We start from the raw sequence: 16028 nt of genomic DNA on the forward strand, positions 1-16028 counted from the left end.
AGAGTTTAAATTACTCCAGTCCCTAAACATTGTTTTGCTTTGAATTTAAAAGCATTTTTTTACTGTTCGATAGGTAATATTTGTAAAAAGCAACAAAATACAAAGAGAAAAATGAAAATAAGCCCTCTTCACACCCCAGCCAAATATTCTTCTGAGTTTTCTCCTTATTTGTATTTTAAAAGAGGTAATTCAGCTACCCTGCAGTCTGGGAATCTAGTTTTTTATCAACTAAGGGGAAGAAGTATCATGGAAAATATGGAATAGCAGTCTGTGAAAATCAGCCTGAATTGACCATTTTGGATCAGGTATGTCAGGCTGAATTTATGGGTTAGATTTCACACACCCACCCTGGGAGAAAACGGACTGAACTAAAGCCCTTGCCCTGTAAGCCAATAATTGGTTCTTCCAATTGTAAGCCAATAATTGGTTCTTCCAATTGTACTTCTGTTCATGTTTTTCTGACTGTAAGGGCTCTAGGTCTGTTACTTCTCAGTCATTTTCAATATACAGAAAAACTGAAGGGTTTTCTCACTGACACTTCACTGCGCCCACAGCCCAAGAATCTCTTAAGGCCAGACAGGAAAAATGAATATTCTGGTCTCATCCTAATAACCACATCTTTTAGGATACCTAAGGTGGTTTTTCGTTTGTTTGTTTTTCTGTTTTCCTTAATTAAAAGAAAGTGATTATTTCCCTTTCCATGAAATAATATTCCTTTTCATTAGAAAAAGATTATAATTTGCAAATGTAGTTAGGTGTCTAATGCACAATTATATGAGGGACACATGTCTGTGTACACACATATATGTGCGTGTGTATGTGCTTGGCTGTATGGTGTGTGTGTTTCTGTCATTATCAATGTCTATTAATATGTATATTCATAGCTGTAACTATGTTTATGTAAAATCTTGGATTATGAGACTTTCTCGTAGTAGAGATTATCTCTATTTAACAGTTAAGGAAACTAAGTCTCAGTTGGGATGTAATTTTTCAGAAGAGTAAAAATTGGAGCCCTGGTATGCCTGGTTTCGATCGAGTCACACTCCCTCCTATTATATAAATTTGTGTCATTGATTCTGAAGCCTTTATTGACAACTTCTAGTCCTGTAACTAAATGTGCATTTCTATATTTTAGGAGTTTGACAAAGCCAGTGCACAGAAAGTACAGCAGTTATTCTGGGAGGTCGAGGAAATGTTGTTTGAAGGGAAAGTAAGCCCTCAGACCCAGAATCTCCAGGCTGAGTGCCGTGAATGGGCGGGCCGGTCCCTGCATCTGAGGTGAGGAGGTTGTTCACAAAAATTCTCTGGAAGGGGGTTGGGAACTGCTCCCTGTTGACCTGTTCAATATGTCGGTATATTTTGAGTGAAAGTGCTTGTCAAAATATGTACCCAGAACACATGTGCTTTACTGAGAAATCACTCCCTTTGAAATGGTGTCTGAGGAAATCTGGAGACTTTCCAAGTGTACTTTAATTTGTGAGAAGCAAATGGAGCTCATGCCTGGAAAGGCATTGTGTGTATCACAGGTGCAAGAATGGAAGAAGGGAGGGAGTTATCCATGCCTTCCCACTCCCTAGCCTGAGCAGCTGTGTCTGTCTGCCCTTGAGGAGCAACGCATGGGGCAAGATCTGGGCAGGAACAGAGAGATTATTTGCTGGATGATGGCGTGGATGAATCTGACCATCTCATCAAGATCCCTTATGTAGGAGAAGCTCATCTATTTCTTCTTAAGATCAAAGATGAAGTATATAGATTGAGTATAAAGGGAAGATTGTCTTCCTTCAATTACTCAGCCAAACCTACTTAGAGGGTTAAAAAAAAAAAATCCATGTCAGTTATCTGAAGTTTCTCTGGGTTATATCTGGGGAGACTACATTAGAACTTCCATACACATGTTGATAAATCTTTTGGTTAATTAAGTAAGATTTTTTAAAATCTTTATTCAGTAGGTTTAATTTTTTGTCTCCAGGCCATTGTAAGCCCCTGTCTTAGAATCCACTAGACATTAACGATGCAATGTGGACTTTCCTAGGCATCATGGTGCACTTGCCTAAACCCAGGAGCTCAGATCTGTTTCTTTCAGTGTTGTCTTATATACTTAAGATAAAAATGAAGGAAGAGAGAGAGTAGAGAAAAGAAAAGATGGCAAGGACTGTAAACCAAGTATATATATTCACATTATTTTCCTTTGTTGCGAATGTATCGGTTAACATAGGGAGCTTCTGTGTGCCTAGCATTACCCTAGTTGTCTGAATGTGATTATACTGTCTCTAAGCTACTTGTTAGTCCTACAAGGGAACTGTTATTCTACTTTGGATACAAAATGGAACAGATGGAATCAGTGGCTCAGGGAGCCTGCAAACTTTGGCTAAAGGCTCTGCATCAATGGCAAGAGCAGTGTAGTATGTCCCCCCCCTCAAAGCCCGTACGTTTCCTGTGATCCCGTTACACTGCCCATGTACCAGTATTTACCTTATCACTTCATACTTTCCAAACTGCTTCAAAACATCTTCCCCTTTCCAATAAAAAAATGTTAGTTTCCTTTTTCCCCCCCCACTTTCAGAGTATTAGGAAGACAGCTCATCCCGCCTGCTGATGAAGGAGTTGAGCATTTCCAGAGCAGCCGGCCTGCTTCTGCCATCCAAAGACCCTTCCTTGATGACTGTGGACACAGCAGCAATATAAGAGAGTATGTTGCTAGAAGTTACTTTCGAAAAGTGTGAAAGTGTTAGTTGCTCAGTCGTGTCTGACTCTTTGCGATCCCATGGACCATAGCCCGCCAGGCTCCTCTGTCCATGGAATTCTCCAGCAATACTGGAGTGGGTTGCCATTTCCTTCTCCAAGGGATCTTCCTGACCCAGGTATCAAACCCGGGTCTCCTGCATTGCAGGCAGATTGTTTACCAACTGAGCCACCTGGGAAGCATATTTTAAATTATATATTTAAATGAATAAGTAATAGCCAGAGTGTGCATGTGCTAAGTTGCTTCAGTTGTGTCTGACTCTTTGCAACCCTATGAACTGTCCATGGCTCCTCTGTCCATGGGATTCTCCAGGCAAGAATAGTGGAGTGTAGCCATGCCCTCCTCCAGGGGATCTTCCTGACCCAGGGCCTGAACCCACATCTCCTGTGGCTCCTGCATTGCAGGTGGCTTTTTCACTGCTAAGCCACTGGGGAACTCCAGTAGCCACGACTGAAGCAACTTAGCACACACACACACATCCATCCACTGTTACGAGCAGATGTGCTCACGCTCAGTCATGTCTGACTCTTTGCGACTCCGTGGACTGTAGCCTGCCAGGCTCCTCTGTCCATGGAATTCTCCAGGCAAGAATACTGGAGAGAATTGTCATGCCGTCCTTCAGGGGATCTTCCTGATCCAGGGATGGAACCCAAGTCTCCTGTGTCTCCTGCGTTGGCAGGTAGATTCTTTGCCACTGTGCCATGTAGGAAGCCCTAAAAAGTATTTTCAAATGCATTTTAGTTATACTTTTTCATGTCTATCTCAGCCACGATCCTTGGCTTCACCAACTTAGAAATTTAGATTTTAATAAAGGGCAAATACAGAGCAATTTTTTTTTTTACCCAAGATACTTCCGATTCTAAACTGATGGTGCTGTGTGCATGTAATACAAGTATCAAGACAGTTAACTTTTAAACTGTTGTTTCAAATACTCTGAGAGGCAGGGGCTAATGCCAAATCAAGAACTGCCTCATGGTGATGGATTCTAAGCCTCAAGACAGTAGCAGAAGAAATAAAGCTCTATTCTGTGTTCTTTTGCTCATGAACAGATTTTGGTAAATCCCTTATGCCATTCACACATCTTAGGAACGGACTATGCCATGATGCTCCTTCATCATAGCAAAGAAGACACAAACTCGTAGAATAATTTAGACTTTTAAGAAGCCCTTAAAAATTTAAATGATGCCTGGGTTAAAATGTTGCTTTTAAGCATATGCCTTTTGTCAAATGTAATGTTTAGTGCTTTTTAAAATTTGGAAATCTGTGGCTTTATAACTAATTGAAGGGCCCACCCTGATCATGTAAACATTGTATTGCTGACCCTCATGGAGAATCTGCTTTTCCCCATAGGCTGTGCATCTCTGGCTCTCAGATAGTCCCAGCCGTTCTCCCAGCCCCCTCCCTGCCGGGTCCTGATGGCACCAGGGTTGTGGACCTCATGGCACATTCATCTCTGGAAGAAGAGATTTTTGATGTGGATGGAAAGATTGAAGAGTATTTTGCTTTTGACAGAAAACAAGAGTAAATAGAATTTTATTCGACATTGACTTAGTACAATAATATTTATTGGGCGTATATGTTGATTATAGGCTCATTTAGTGTTTTGTGCATTTTTCACTTATCCGAAAGATTTTCCACTCTTTTCAGAGTCCTGTGCTCCCCGAAGTTTTTCAGTTCCTGGCAGAATATAGATGTGTTAGAGCAGTGTTTCCCTTTCTTTCTGACAAAGTGGCACCGACAGAAAATAAGAATTGCGTTCAGCGTGTTGGTGAAAGTGGAAAAAGGCTCCTAGTGGCCTTTGTCCCCCGGGGTTTCGGAATCTAGCTGCCCAGGAGAGCAAAGGGGAAAAGGTCCAGGTCCAGTCTCTGCTCTAAATGCGTATCTGATTCTTAGACAAGAGCTGTTGGTATTGTATAATGAAAATTTGCCTCCTGATTAAAAATTGGTACTAAAAAAATGCTGTTTGTCTATATACATACAGTATACAAATATGCATGTGTGTTGGACAGAGGAGTAGCATTCTTTTAACCTCAACCATTGATAGCTTAGTAATGAGAATGGGTTTTGTCCTTAGTGGTGAGGACTGTCTTGAACAAAAACCAGCTCGTCGTCGCAGGACATGGCGTAAGCACGGACTTCCTCCCGTGTCGCCACACGACTGTATCAGAGATGCGGTGGCTGCGGAAGTGTTTGATCACGTCTGGATGAATGTGGTGGAGGTGTTGGAAAAGCTGACCAGAAAACACTGGGAACTTACAGGTACTTAATTTGTAGAATGTGACGTATTGAAAAGAAAAAGTAACCCGTGCTCCTCAGCTTTCTGTCCCACGTGCTTGACTTGGCCAAATCTAGGACATGACTGGAGTGAGAAGGGAAGTGGGTTTCTGCCTTTATTCACAAGTAACCTTTAATCACCTCAGAAATGACATTCTCACGTTTTGAGCTATAAAAAAAAGATTGAGGTATTCCTGAAAAAATACAGAAATACATTAGAGAGAAGCTCGAAGTCACTTTTTAAATTCTGATTTAAAAAAATTACCTAACTAATCTCTAGTAATGGGATATTGTTTTTTTAATTCTAGATGACATTATTTATAAAATAAAAGCTCAACAAAGCTAATTTATTAATCACTTCATTTACCTGTATAAAATGTTCTCTACTCGAAACCGAGCAGAAACATGATAGAAATGTCAGTGGTGGACAGTAATGACTCCTGTTAACCAATTTTCACAATAGTATAATAATATATCATATATATATTATATTATTATAATATAATATAATAATATAGTAATAATTAATCAATATAATATAGTATATATTATAATAATATATGATATATTATATTATATATAATTAATAATATATTAATTAAATATTACTTTTTGCAATCAAAGGGATTAATTGGGATATTATAAAATACCAAGAATCATTCTTGCTCCAGTATATAATTCTGATTTTTTTTTCTTACGTACCACTGAAAGGATAGGCATTTCATTAGATGCTCTTGGAAAAGTGTCAAAGCCCATTACTCTGTAGGGTCTGTTCTCTTTAAGGTTCAGTGGCCACTGCAGACTCAAGGATCTCAAGAAGAAATGCTCTCTCTGAACAGTGAATTTTAAGTACATATACAGTATTAGATGTTTTGTAATGATATTGGTTTTTCTTTGGCACAGAAGGAAAAAAACAGAAAGAAAAATTGAAAGTAGCTGAGAATAAATCTCCACCCACAGTCATTTCCCGCATTAACGCTGATGTGTCCAGTGTTCCGCCATCCAGAAGCTCTGAAACTCGAAGTGTATCCCTGGCTTCTCATCTTAACCCACAGCAGGTAGGTGCTTTCTCGCTGTCTCTTTCTTTCAGTCTTTATGTATCTGGCCTCAGGTTGTCCAGAGTGCCAGTGTCCAGTGTTAAATTGTTATCAAGATATTTGGGTCTGTTGGCCAATAAGACCAAAATTTTAAAATATTTTATGAAGTTTAATAGAATTTCCAGATTTCCTGATAGAACAGGGACACTCAGATGAAGTTTAATAGAATCACCAGATTGGTTGACAGAGCAGGGACACTCAGATTTGTGACTTTCCAGCTGTTTGGAGTGGTAGAACTGATTCCACAATTTTTGAAAAGAAAACATGCTTTCCCCAGTATTTCTAGACAAGTTGAAGGTTTCATATGTTCTCCTTCCCTCCCACCAAAGCAATAAAAGACTCAATCAATGAGTATGCATTGAGTTCATTCAGCATTTATTGAGTTTGTATTAAGTGAACTGTATTGGGGCTTCTTAGGTGGTTCAGTGGTAAAGAATCTGCCTACCAATGCAGGAGACGCAGATTCGATCCCTGGGTCAGGAAGATCCCCTGGCATAGGAAATGGCAACCCCCTCCAGTGTTCTTGGCTGAGAAATTCCATGGAGGAGCCTGGTGGGCTATAGTCCATGGGGTTGCAAAGAGTCAGACACAACTGAGCACCCACACACCAACTATATTAGGTGTTTTAAGGACATACAGAGATGATCACAGCATATTCTCTGAAATAGTCGAGTGAAAAGTATTATACAGGTCAGATGCAGTGTCTTCTCTAAGTGATGTGCAAAAGAAGGGCTGTAAGAGAATGCGGACGAGGATGATTTACCCTGCCTGAAGCGAGGCTTCATCTTTTAGGTTGGAGATGAAATTTGAGCCAAACATGAAGAAACAGGTAGTTTTCCTGGGTGGGAAGACTGTGTGGGTCAATTCAGACAGTTCTCACGTGGAGGCGTGAGGGAGGGCGGCAGTGACCGATTGAGGGCTGGAGAATGGGGCGCCGGGACCAGCAGAGTCTCTGTGGCAGGACGTGGCATTGGGAATTGAGACCCGTAAGGAGGATTATCTTGGACCTGTTGTTCAACTTTTCTAAACTTCAGTTTCTTTATCTGTAGAATGAGGGCAATCATATGTTGTGCAAGGGGTTGTTGTGAGCACAGAATCATACAAACATGTACTGGGAACTCAATACGGATTTCTTGAATTATGTCCCTATGCAAAGAAAGATCTAGTGGAAAGTGGGCTGGAAAGGATGCACTTGTTCATGGGAGATCTTCCGGAGGGCTAAGGAGTTTGGACTTTATGTTTGCACAGCCCATCTGGTGTGGGGAAGCAGACAAAAGAGAAGACGAAATTCCTGGTTCTTACAAGTTAGTTGGAGGGAGTCAAGCCATGACAAAGAGTACAGCACATGCGTGTATGCGCGCGAGCACACACACACACACACACACACACACACACAGAGGCAATCTAGTAGATATGTTTAGAATAGATGACAGCTGTAGCTTTAGATATAGACTACAACTTTGGAGGATGACAAAGCGGAGGCAGAAATAGGCACCCAGCATAGGAGCAATAGGGTGTGAGGTTCAGGGAGCAGTGGATTAAAACAGAAATAACTAAAAGAATTTACTCTCTAGTGCCAGGGCTTTCCACTTAGTCTTTGCTTGTGCTGTTCAAAAGAAACTTTTGAAATTGCTACCAGCTTAATGTACTTTTTGGTCTCTTTAAATTGCTGACAGGCTCAATAATATTTCCCACTTTTCATATTAAAATATGAAATGTGAATCACATACAAATGAACAGTGATGACAACATAGAAGAAAAGCTTTAACTATCAGGCAACATAAGTATAGGGCTTCCCTGGTGGCTCAGAGGTTAAAGCGTCTGCCTGCAATGCAGGAGACCTGGGTTCGATCCCTGGGTGGGGAAGATCCCCTGGAGAAGGAAATGGCAACCCACTCCAGTACTCTTGCCTGGAGAATCCCATGGAGGGAGAAGCCTGGTAGGCTACAGTCCACAGGGTTGCAAAGAGTCGGACACGACTGAACTACTTCACTTCACTTCAACATAAATATACTTGAGAAATATGGAAATTTTCAAATCTAAGGAAATTTTTCAACAGATATTTTGTTGTACTTATGGCTTTTCATGGTTTTTAAAAATGTTTTTGATAGCTATTTTGTTTTAATTTGGATAAATGTAAAAGAAAGTGAATGGGCAACAAAGTTAAAAGTAAAAATAAAATACTAGTAGAGTTTATTTTGAAATAGACAAAGCATTTGGTGGTAATCACACTAGGTCTTAATTTATGCCTCTGACATTTTTATATGTATTCAATATGAGGAAAATGGGATTAGGGTTGCCACATTTTTCTGGAATTAGAATTCTAGTTTCAGAAACCCTGTTTGCCTGAAACTAAATATTATTTTAAATCTACTTGGTCGTATTACAGGCCAGATATTAGATTAGTAATAATTTAGTCTTTATTTCACGCTTTCACCAAGGTTATCAAATTGAATTCTCCTAATAACTCTACAAAGTTGCAGGAGGATTCTTTACTGCTGAGCGACTGGAGAAGCCCATTTGGAAATCTGGTCATTCTTTATTAATTTCTCTTCACATATTTTTAGAAAATAGAGTCCCTTTATTAAATTCACCTCTCATTTGCCAGTTTGAAGGTGTCCTTTAACAGTAATTGCAGTGACCCTGGATGCTTTTTAATTTTTATTGTGTTTACTTTCCTCAGATACATCGCTTCTCCAACAATTTTTATAGTGACTTGAATGGTGTGATGACAATTCAAGCAAAACCACTTCAGCAGAGACCTACCTGTTTTGCAGATAGAACACAGTGCGTATAAAAAATAGTGATCCACCCTCTTCCCCGGGCTGGATGCGTTCTAGCCCTAAAGACCACATGCAGTCAATGTGTAAAGTAAAAGGACAATAGTCAGGTATCAGCCACAAAACAATTTCTGTTAGGTTGGGGCTGATAAGAAAAGGGGACTGTAGCTATGAATTCTGCCTCTTGTGGGCTATATGGTTTGATGCAAACAAGAAGAAATTTAGATCTTTTTTCCCTGTTGATGATCCTTCATTGAAATTAAAATTGAGCTGGGCATGTTAGTCTGTTCATTCATTGAACAAATGGGACTATGTTCTGTATGCCAGGCTCTAGACAGAGTCTGCTAAAGGATAATATGTAAGTGCCCTGTTCTCGCAGAGCTTACCCCTGAACAATTAAGTTGCTTTCTCTCCCCCAGGAGTGAGCAGGAGGACAAACCATTGGGTGTAGGATCCGCTGTTCTTTCCTCAGCCCAGAACCGTCTGGCCCGGATCACGGATGCTCGTGGACCACAGACGTCCGCAAAGAAAACACTCGCGCACAGGAGGCTGCCTTCTCTTACCTCGGACTCCCAGAGGCTGAAAATCCCCAGTGTGTACAGTGATGAAGTTCTTAGGGGGACAAAACTGTAAGTCTTGTTTCTGGTGGTAAAGCAAAGATCACAGAGGACAGAGATGCTTGTCGCTTAGCTTGTGGTTTATTCCAGACAAAGCATCCGCTGTCAAATTTTATATGAACATTTTTCTAAGTGGTTCATTCCTCTGGATATTTAACATGAATTGAAGTAGTATACTTAGTTGGATACTAGAATATAAAGTCAGGCCATGTACCTATAGCACAGGCAGCCAAACAAAAGCAAGTTCTTTGAGGGAGAGGGTCTTGGATGGGTTTCAGTGACCAAGTCTGTAAAACTAATCATTAGCAAATGATTAGCCTTTAAAAAACATAATTGATACTTTCATTGTGATGTGTAAAAATTGATATACATAGCTATTAGAGTAAATAGCTCCAGTAAATAGTTCTTTACTGGCTCAGCAGTAAAGAACCTTACCTGCGATGCAGGAGATGTGGCAGGAGCTGTTCGATTCTTGGACTGGGAAGATCCCCTGGAGAAAGAAATGGCAACCCACTCCAGTATTCTTGCCTGGGAAATCCCATGGACAGCCCATGAGGTCACAGAAGAGTCGGACACAACTTAAAGACTCAACAACATACCTATTAGTTTTATTTATCTCTAAGGACAAGTTTCACTCTGTGTAGGGAATTTCAGAAAATCTATTGGCCTTGGGGAATCAACATCAAATCATTGCCTATTAAAAAGACATTTGTCGCTTCCTTTAATTGTAGAATTATAAAGAAGCCGTTTTCTCAGTCACACAAGTGTCAGGCAATATTTAGGTTAATAGTAGTGTCTTGTTGATTGCTTTGACAGTCTAAGAACAGCTTTTTTAAATGTATTTTTGGCTGCTTTGGCTCCTAGTCACTGCACACAAGATGTTACATTGTGGCACATGGGATCTTATCAGTAGTTCCCCAACCAAAGATGGAACCTGCATCTGCAAGCAGATTCTTAACCACTGGACCACAGGGAAGTCCTGTAATGTACCACTTTTTCATACACTTTTTCACTTAAACATTACTCATATTTTCCATGTTATTGCATATTTTTGAAAGCATGATTTTAATGACTAAAATATAATTATGTGGGTATATGTGTTGCCCTGTTACTGGAAAATTTCATATCTTTTATATTTTCACTATTATAATGTGCAGTGAATATTATCTGACATAAATCTTAGTTGCTATGCTATGCTATGCTATGCTAAGTTGCTTCAGTCATGTCCGACTCTGTGTGACCCCATAGACAGCAGCCCACCAGGCTCCCCCGTCCCTGGGATTCTCCAGGCAAGAACACTGGAGTGGGTTGCCATTTCCTTCTTCAGTGCATGAAAGTGAAAAGAGAAAGTGAAGTCGCTCAGTTGTGTCCGACTCTTAGCGACCCCATGGACTGCAGCCTACCAGGCCCCTCTCTCTGTCCATGGGATTTTCCAGGCAAGAGTACTGGAGTGGGGTGCCATTGCCTTCTGCAAATCTTAGTTAGGGTGTCTTAAAATTGTTTCCTGGTAGTAAGTCCTAGAAGTAAAGCTACTGGGTCAAAGATTATGGATATTTTTAAGGCTCTTGAAATATTTTTTCAAAGTTCTTCTAAGAATGGTTCTACCAATTTTTATAGATCCCCTGGAAACAGACAAGACTCTTTCCTTACAGCCTGTAAACTTTAGGTAGTATGTGTATTTTAAAACCTGATGGATCAAAACCTGTCATATTTTAATTTTCATAAGTTTATGATTAGTGAATAAATGAAAAATGAATTAGAATTCATTTCTAGAGTATCCATCTCTATTCTTGTGCATGAGTTGGATCATTTAATTTTTCAATGTTATTATCTGGTAAGGAAGGTGTCTTATCATCCTTACTCTTCTTTTATTAAAATTTCTAACCCATCCTGATAAATTTTACAATCTGGTTGTCAAATTTTAAAAAAAGTATCACATTGGACCTCATAGCTTTAAATCTATTTAAGATTTAGGAATAATTGACATTTTCACAATATTTAGTTTTCCCATCAAAGAGCATTATCTTACCTCTTGATTTTATGACCTTACATAAAATTTTGTGGTTTTCCTCACCTAAGCCCTGCAGAGTAGAATTAATTTTATCCTGCATTGATTGCTCTATTCCCTAAATTTCTACAGCAGTTGTAATAAGAACCAGATACTGGACATAGCACTGTATCAACTGCATTGCCTTGTAATCTAATTATTTATGTGTCTTCATCTTGTTTTCAATAACTTGTAATCTCCCTTAGGGCTTCCCTGGTGGCTCAGTGGTAAAGAATCCTTCTGCCAATGCAGGAAAGGCAGGAGACACAGGTTCGATCCATGAGTCCAGAAGATCCCCTGGAGGAGGAAATGGCAACCCACTCCAGTATTCTTGCCTGGGAAATCCCATGGACAGAGGAGCCTGGTGGGCTACAGTTCACAGGGTCGCAAAAGGTTGGACACAACTTAGAGACTAAACAACAACAAATCTCCATAAGGGGAGGAACTAGACCTTCAGAAACTTGTGTGTTCTGCACATAGCTGAGCACTTATTAAACACAGGCTCATAGTCCTTGCTAAACATGGGAGTGACTGGAGCTGGGGCTCAGTCCCCCGCCCGCATTCATCTTCAGGAAACTCAGCTCATTCTGCTAGGCGCTGGAGGCAGGCTGTGATCAATAGCTCAGGTGAGGAGCTTTGCAGAAAAGTCTTTCGTCTCTCTGCACCTGGGTGCTCAGGTCACACTGTTGTGTTTACAGGCAAACTGGTGTGGACCGTATGGGCTCCCCACCGACTCAAACCCCACGGAGCCGGCTGCCCCCAATAGGCTCCGAGACTGGAGAGCACCACGTGGCAGGTCCCGGATCGCGCCCTGTTTCCGTAAGACAATTGTCTTAATACTTAAGTGCACCATTTTCACTGTTTGTTGGAAAGCAAGCAGACATAACTGTAACACTTTCACAAGAGCTCAGTAGCATAAAACATCTCCCTGATCTGCTTCCTGAAAGTCAGTAGCTTGTGAGAATTTACAGGAGGCTGGACGGTTGATTCAATATTTTGTGAAATACAAACATGGCCTGAATTAAATCAGAGGGTCCAGGTGTCAAGGAAATATCTGATGGTCAGGATGGTGTAGTAAGGAAAAGTGTGAAGGTTAGGTCAGAAGGGGCTTCCCTGGGGGCTCAGATGGTAAAGAATCTGCCTGTGATGCAGGAGACCTGAGTTCGATCCCTGGGTTGGGAAAATCCCCTGGAGAAGGAAATGGCAACCCACTCCAGTATTCTTGCCTGGAGAATCCCATGGACAGGTAGATCTGTGTTTGAAGCCTGTCACACAAACTCTCTGTATGATTTGGTACAAATTAATCTCCCTTAATTTTATTTATAAAAGGGCAATAATGATTCCCACCTCAAAGAATTGCTATAAGGATTAAATGAATTTATAGATGTTAAATAATGCCTGGCATAGATTAAAAGCACAGTAAAATACTCTGCCATTTTTACTAGTTCTCTCTTTTTTTTTTTTTTGGCCCTGCCACATGGCATCAGGGATCTTAGTTCCCTGACCAAGGATTGAACCCTGGCCATAGCAATGAAAATGCTGAGTCCCTAACCATGGACTACCGGCGAAGCCCTAAACTCTCATCTTTATAGCTAGTCTGTACCATGTTCACTGCAGTGTAGAGGCACTGTCTTCTTCACCCAAGCTCAGTTCAGCCAAGCAATTACAGAAAGTCTGAGGAAGCTATGCTGCTGGTAGGAAGCATAATCAGATTTCCCCCAGATTTATACAGACTTCTCACTGCTGCTGCTGCTAAGTCGCTTCAGTCATGTCCGACTCTGTGCGACCCCATAGACGGCAGCCCATCAGGCTCCCCTGTCCCTGGGATTCTCCAGGCAAGAACACTGGAGTGGGTTGCCATTTCCTTCTCCAATGCATGAAAGTGAAAAGTGAAACTGAAGTCGCTCAGTCGTGTCCGACTCTTAGCGACCTCATGGACTGCAGCCTACCAGGCTCCTCCATCCATGGGATTCTCCAGGCAAGAGTACTGGAGTGGGGTGCCATTGCCTTCTCCGAGACTCCAATATAAGCAACTATTTATTTTAATTTTTGGCCATGTAGCATATAGAATCTTAGTTCCCTGACAAGGCATTAAACCCCCACCCTCTGCATTGGAAGTGTGGAGCCTTAACCATTGGAGAGCCAAAGAAGCCTAACTTGTGTCTCTTCGATAAAATATAGAAGAATGCCAACCGTAGGAACATAAAGTCTAGAGAGAGAAAAACCAACTGAGGCAGTGCTTTCTCTCACATTCCTTCTGCCTCCTTGGGCACAGCAATAAAAATCATTCCCAGAAGGCAAGAGTTGCAAAGCTTTAATATTTAACCTTAGAATATTGTGGCTTAGAGTGGAATCATAAAAGCAGTCAAACATCACATTTAAAAAAATTCAGATGCCTCACAAATGCACCCATGCTGCATTCACAAATGCAGAATAACATTTCTATCATAATTTAATATTAATAATTTTATGTGGTTAATGTTTTAATCCATATTTACTTATTAGGGCTTTATCAGATTAAAAGATACAGTTAGTTACACAAAGTATATTTTGATACTTGTGTTAGTAGACCGTATACTTAGCAACATCTAAATAAAAGTTTTTCAAATAAGCGAAAGAATGAATAGACGAGAGACTGATCGAAACATACAGATTTTCTTTTGTCTTTTTAAGAATTGCATTTGTTTTAACAAGAATATATTATCCTTTATTTAGCTCAGAGGAAGACATCTACAAAATCATGGGTTGAGTGCATTACCTGATAGTGTAGAACGGTCACCTCTTCGAGAAAGATCTCTAACCATGGAACAGTTTTCAAGGCCCAGCACTACCCATACATTTCGGGTAGGTTCTCTGTTAACCGTTAACTCTGATTCTTAAAAATATTCAAAACAATAAAACTCACCCTTCATTTTATTTTTCTTCTAACAGTCAGATACACCTCGAAAAGGTTCATTAACACTGATGGAATTTGCTGGGCACATGTGGACAGGTCAAGGTTTTTTAACAGGTCAGTGTTTTCCATATACAAACAAAATGATGTCATATGTGAAGTTTCAAGTTTTCAAGATTATCTACCTTGAGAGGATAATTTTGACCAAGTGTTTGTAGTCTTTGGTTGTATCTCAGGAATTTTTATGAAGAGCAAAATACAAAGACAAGCACTTCTCTACTGTTGGTTAAAAAACAAAAATCTTCTGAGTACATTTGAAGATATAACTTGTTTTTTTTTTTAAACAGTTCATGAATCCAGTAGCATCTCATCTGGCAAACAGATACTCTGAGGAGTTGCAGGGCATGGACAGCTTTTATAAAAGGAAGGCAGGCCAAGGAAAGGAAGTCATAAGCAAAGGAAAAAGGAAAGTTCATTGGAGGAAAGGAAAGGTTTAAGTAATGATGGCTTCTCATTGGCTGATCTGCTGGGTTTCCCATTGGCTGGGCTTGTTGCTAGGCAACAAGGAAGTCTTCCCTCTTCCTGCTGGGGTAGGATGTGGCTGGGCTGCTTGTTTGGAAGACCAAGATAGTTTTTTTCTGTTGTGCTGAGCTTAGTCACTCAGTCGTGTCTGACTCTTTGCGACTCCAAGGACTGTAGCCCACCAGGCTCCTCTGTCTGTGGGGTTCTCCAGGAGTGGATTGCCATGACCTTCTCCCAGGGATCTTCCCAACTCAGGGAAAAAACCCAGGTCTCCCGCATTGCAGGCAGATTCTTTATTGTCTGAGGCACCAGGGAAGCCCAAGAATACTGGAGTGGGTAGCTTATCCCTTCTCCAGGGGATCTTCCCAACCCAGGAATTGAACTGGGTCTCTTGCATTGCAGGCATTCTTTACCAGCTGTCTTACTATTGGGATTTTTGAAGGTGAGTGGTAAGCAGGCCAGAGAGCACCCTCTACTGGCCTTCTGCCCCCAACTTTGGCTGAGGTTTCCTTTTATTAATTTTCATAATCTTAAAACAGAAAATGCCCAAAGATTCTGAATAACTTAGGGCCTCACCCACGTAAAAAAGAAAATGCTGTCTTATGAGTCTTAAGAGAAATCAAGGTCTTTCTCTGTTGTAGAGTTTCTACACTTTTCTTCTAAATGAAACTCAATACTTTTAGATTCTCTTTGAAGATCTAATTATAAAAATGCTTCACAAAAGTAATAATACAAATATTCCAGTTATTTTATGATTTAGAGTTTTATAGATAAATACTTATTCTCAGCTAGTATGCCATTTAATCCAGTATTCTTGCCTGGAGAATCCCATGGACGGGGGAGGCTGGTGGACTGCCGTCTATGGGGTCACACAAAGTCTGACACAACTGAAGTGACTTAGCAGCAGCAGCAGCATGCCATTTAAAGAATGACGTTTCTAGCCTGAACTCAGGCCAATGATATTTTAATTTTCAAAACCATTACCAGCATTTTTATTTAAGGAGGTAACATAGCATCGTCCCCTGGAAAAGGGATATGGCAACCCACTCCAGTAC

At 40.6% G+C, this 16028-nt stretch overlaps 1 protein-coding gene across 4 annotated transcripts in view; it reads left to right on the forward strand.

Annotated features, from left to right (window-relative positions):
• FAM149A (family with sequence similarity 149 member A) overlaps positions 1 to 16028 on the forward strand; it is a 41964-nt gene that overhangs the window by 23950 nt on the left and 1986 nt on the right. For 2 of the 4 annotated variants that reach the window (XM_027530181.1, XM_027530184.1), the window contains exons 4-13: positions 1136 to 1278; positions 2564 to 2689; positions 4094 to 4264; positions 4818 to 5002; positions 5921 to 6075; positions 8798 to 8901; positions 9314 to 9523; positions 12257 to 12377; positions 14274 to 14402; positions 14490 to 14568. In XM_027530181.1, the coding sequence (XP_027385982.1) occupies positions 1136 to 1278; positions 2564 to 2689; positions 4094 to 4264; positions 4818 to 5002; positions 5921 to 6075; positions 8798 to 8901; positions 9314 to 9523; positions 12257 to 12377; positions 14274 to 14402; positions 14490 to 14568 (1423 nt within the window). The remainder of the gene's footprint in view (positions 1 to 1135; positions 1279 to 2563; positions 2690 to 4093; positions 4265 to 4817; positions 5003 to 5920; positions 6076 to 8797; positions 8902 to 9313; positions 9524 to 12256; positions 12378 to 14273; positions 14403 to 14489; positions 14569 to 16028) is intronic. The other 2 variants (XM_027530182.1, XM_027530183.1) reach the window with 2 other exon arrangements.

This window comes from Bos indicus x Bos taurus, chromosome 27 (assembly GCF_003369695.1).
Source record: "Bos indicus x Bos taurus breed Angus x Brahman F1 hybrid chromosome 27, Bos_hybrid_MaternalHap_v2.0, whole genome shotgun sequence".
Lineage (NCBI taxonomy): Eukaryota > Metazoa > Chordata > Mammalia > Artiodactyla > Bovidae > Bos > Bos indicus x Bos taurus.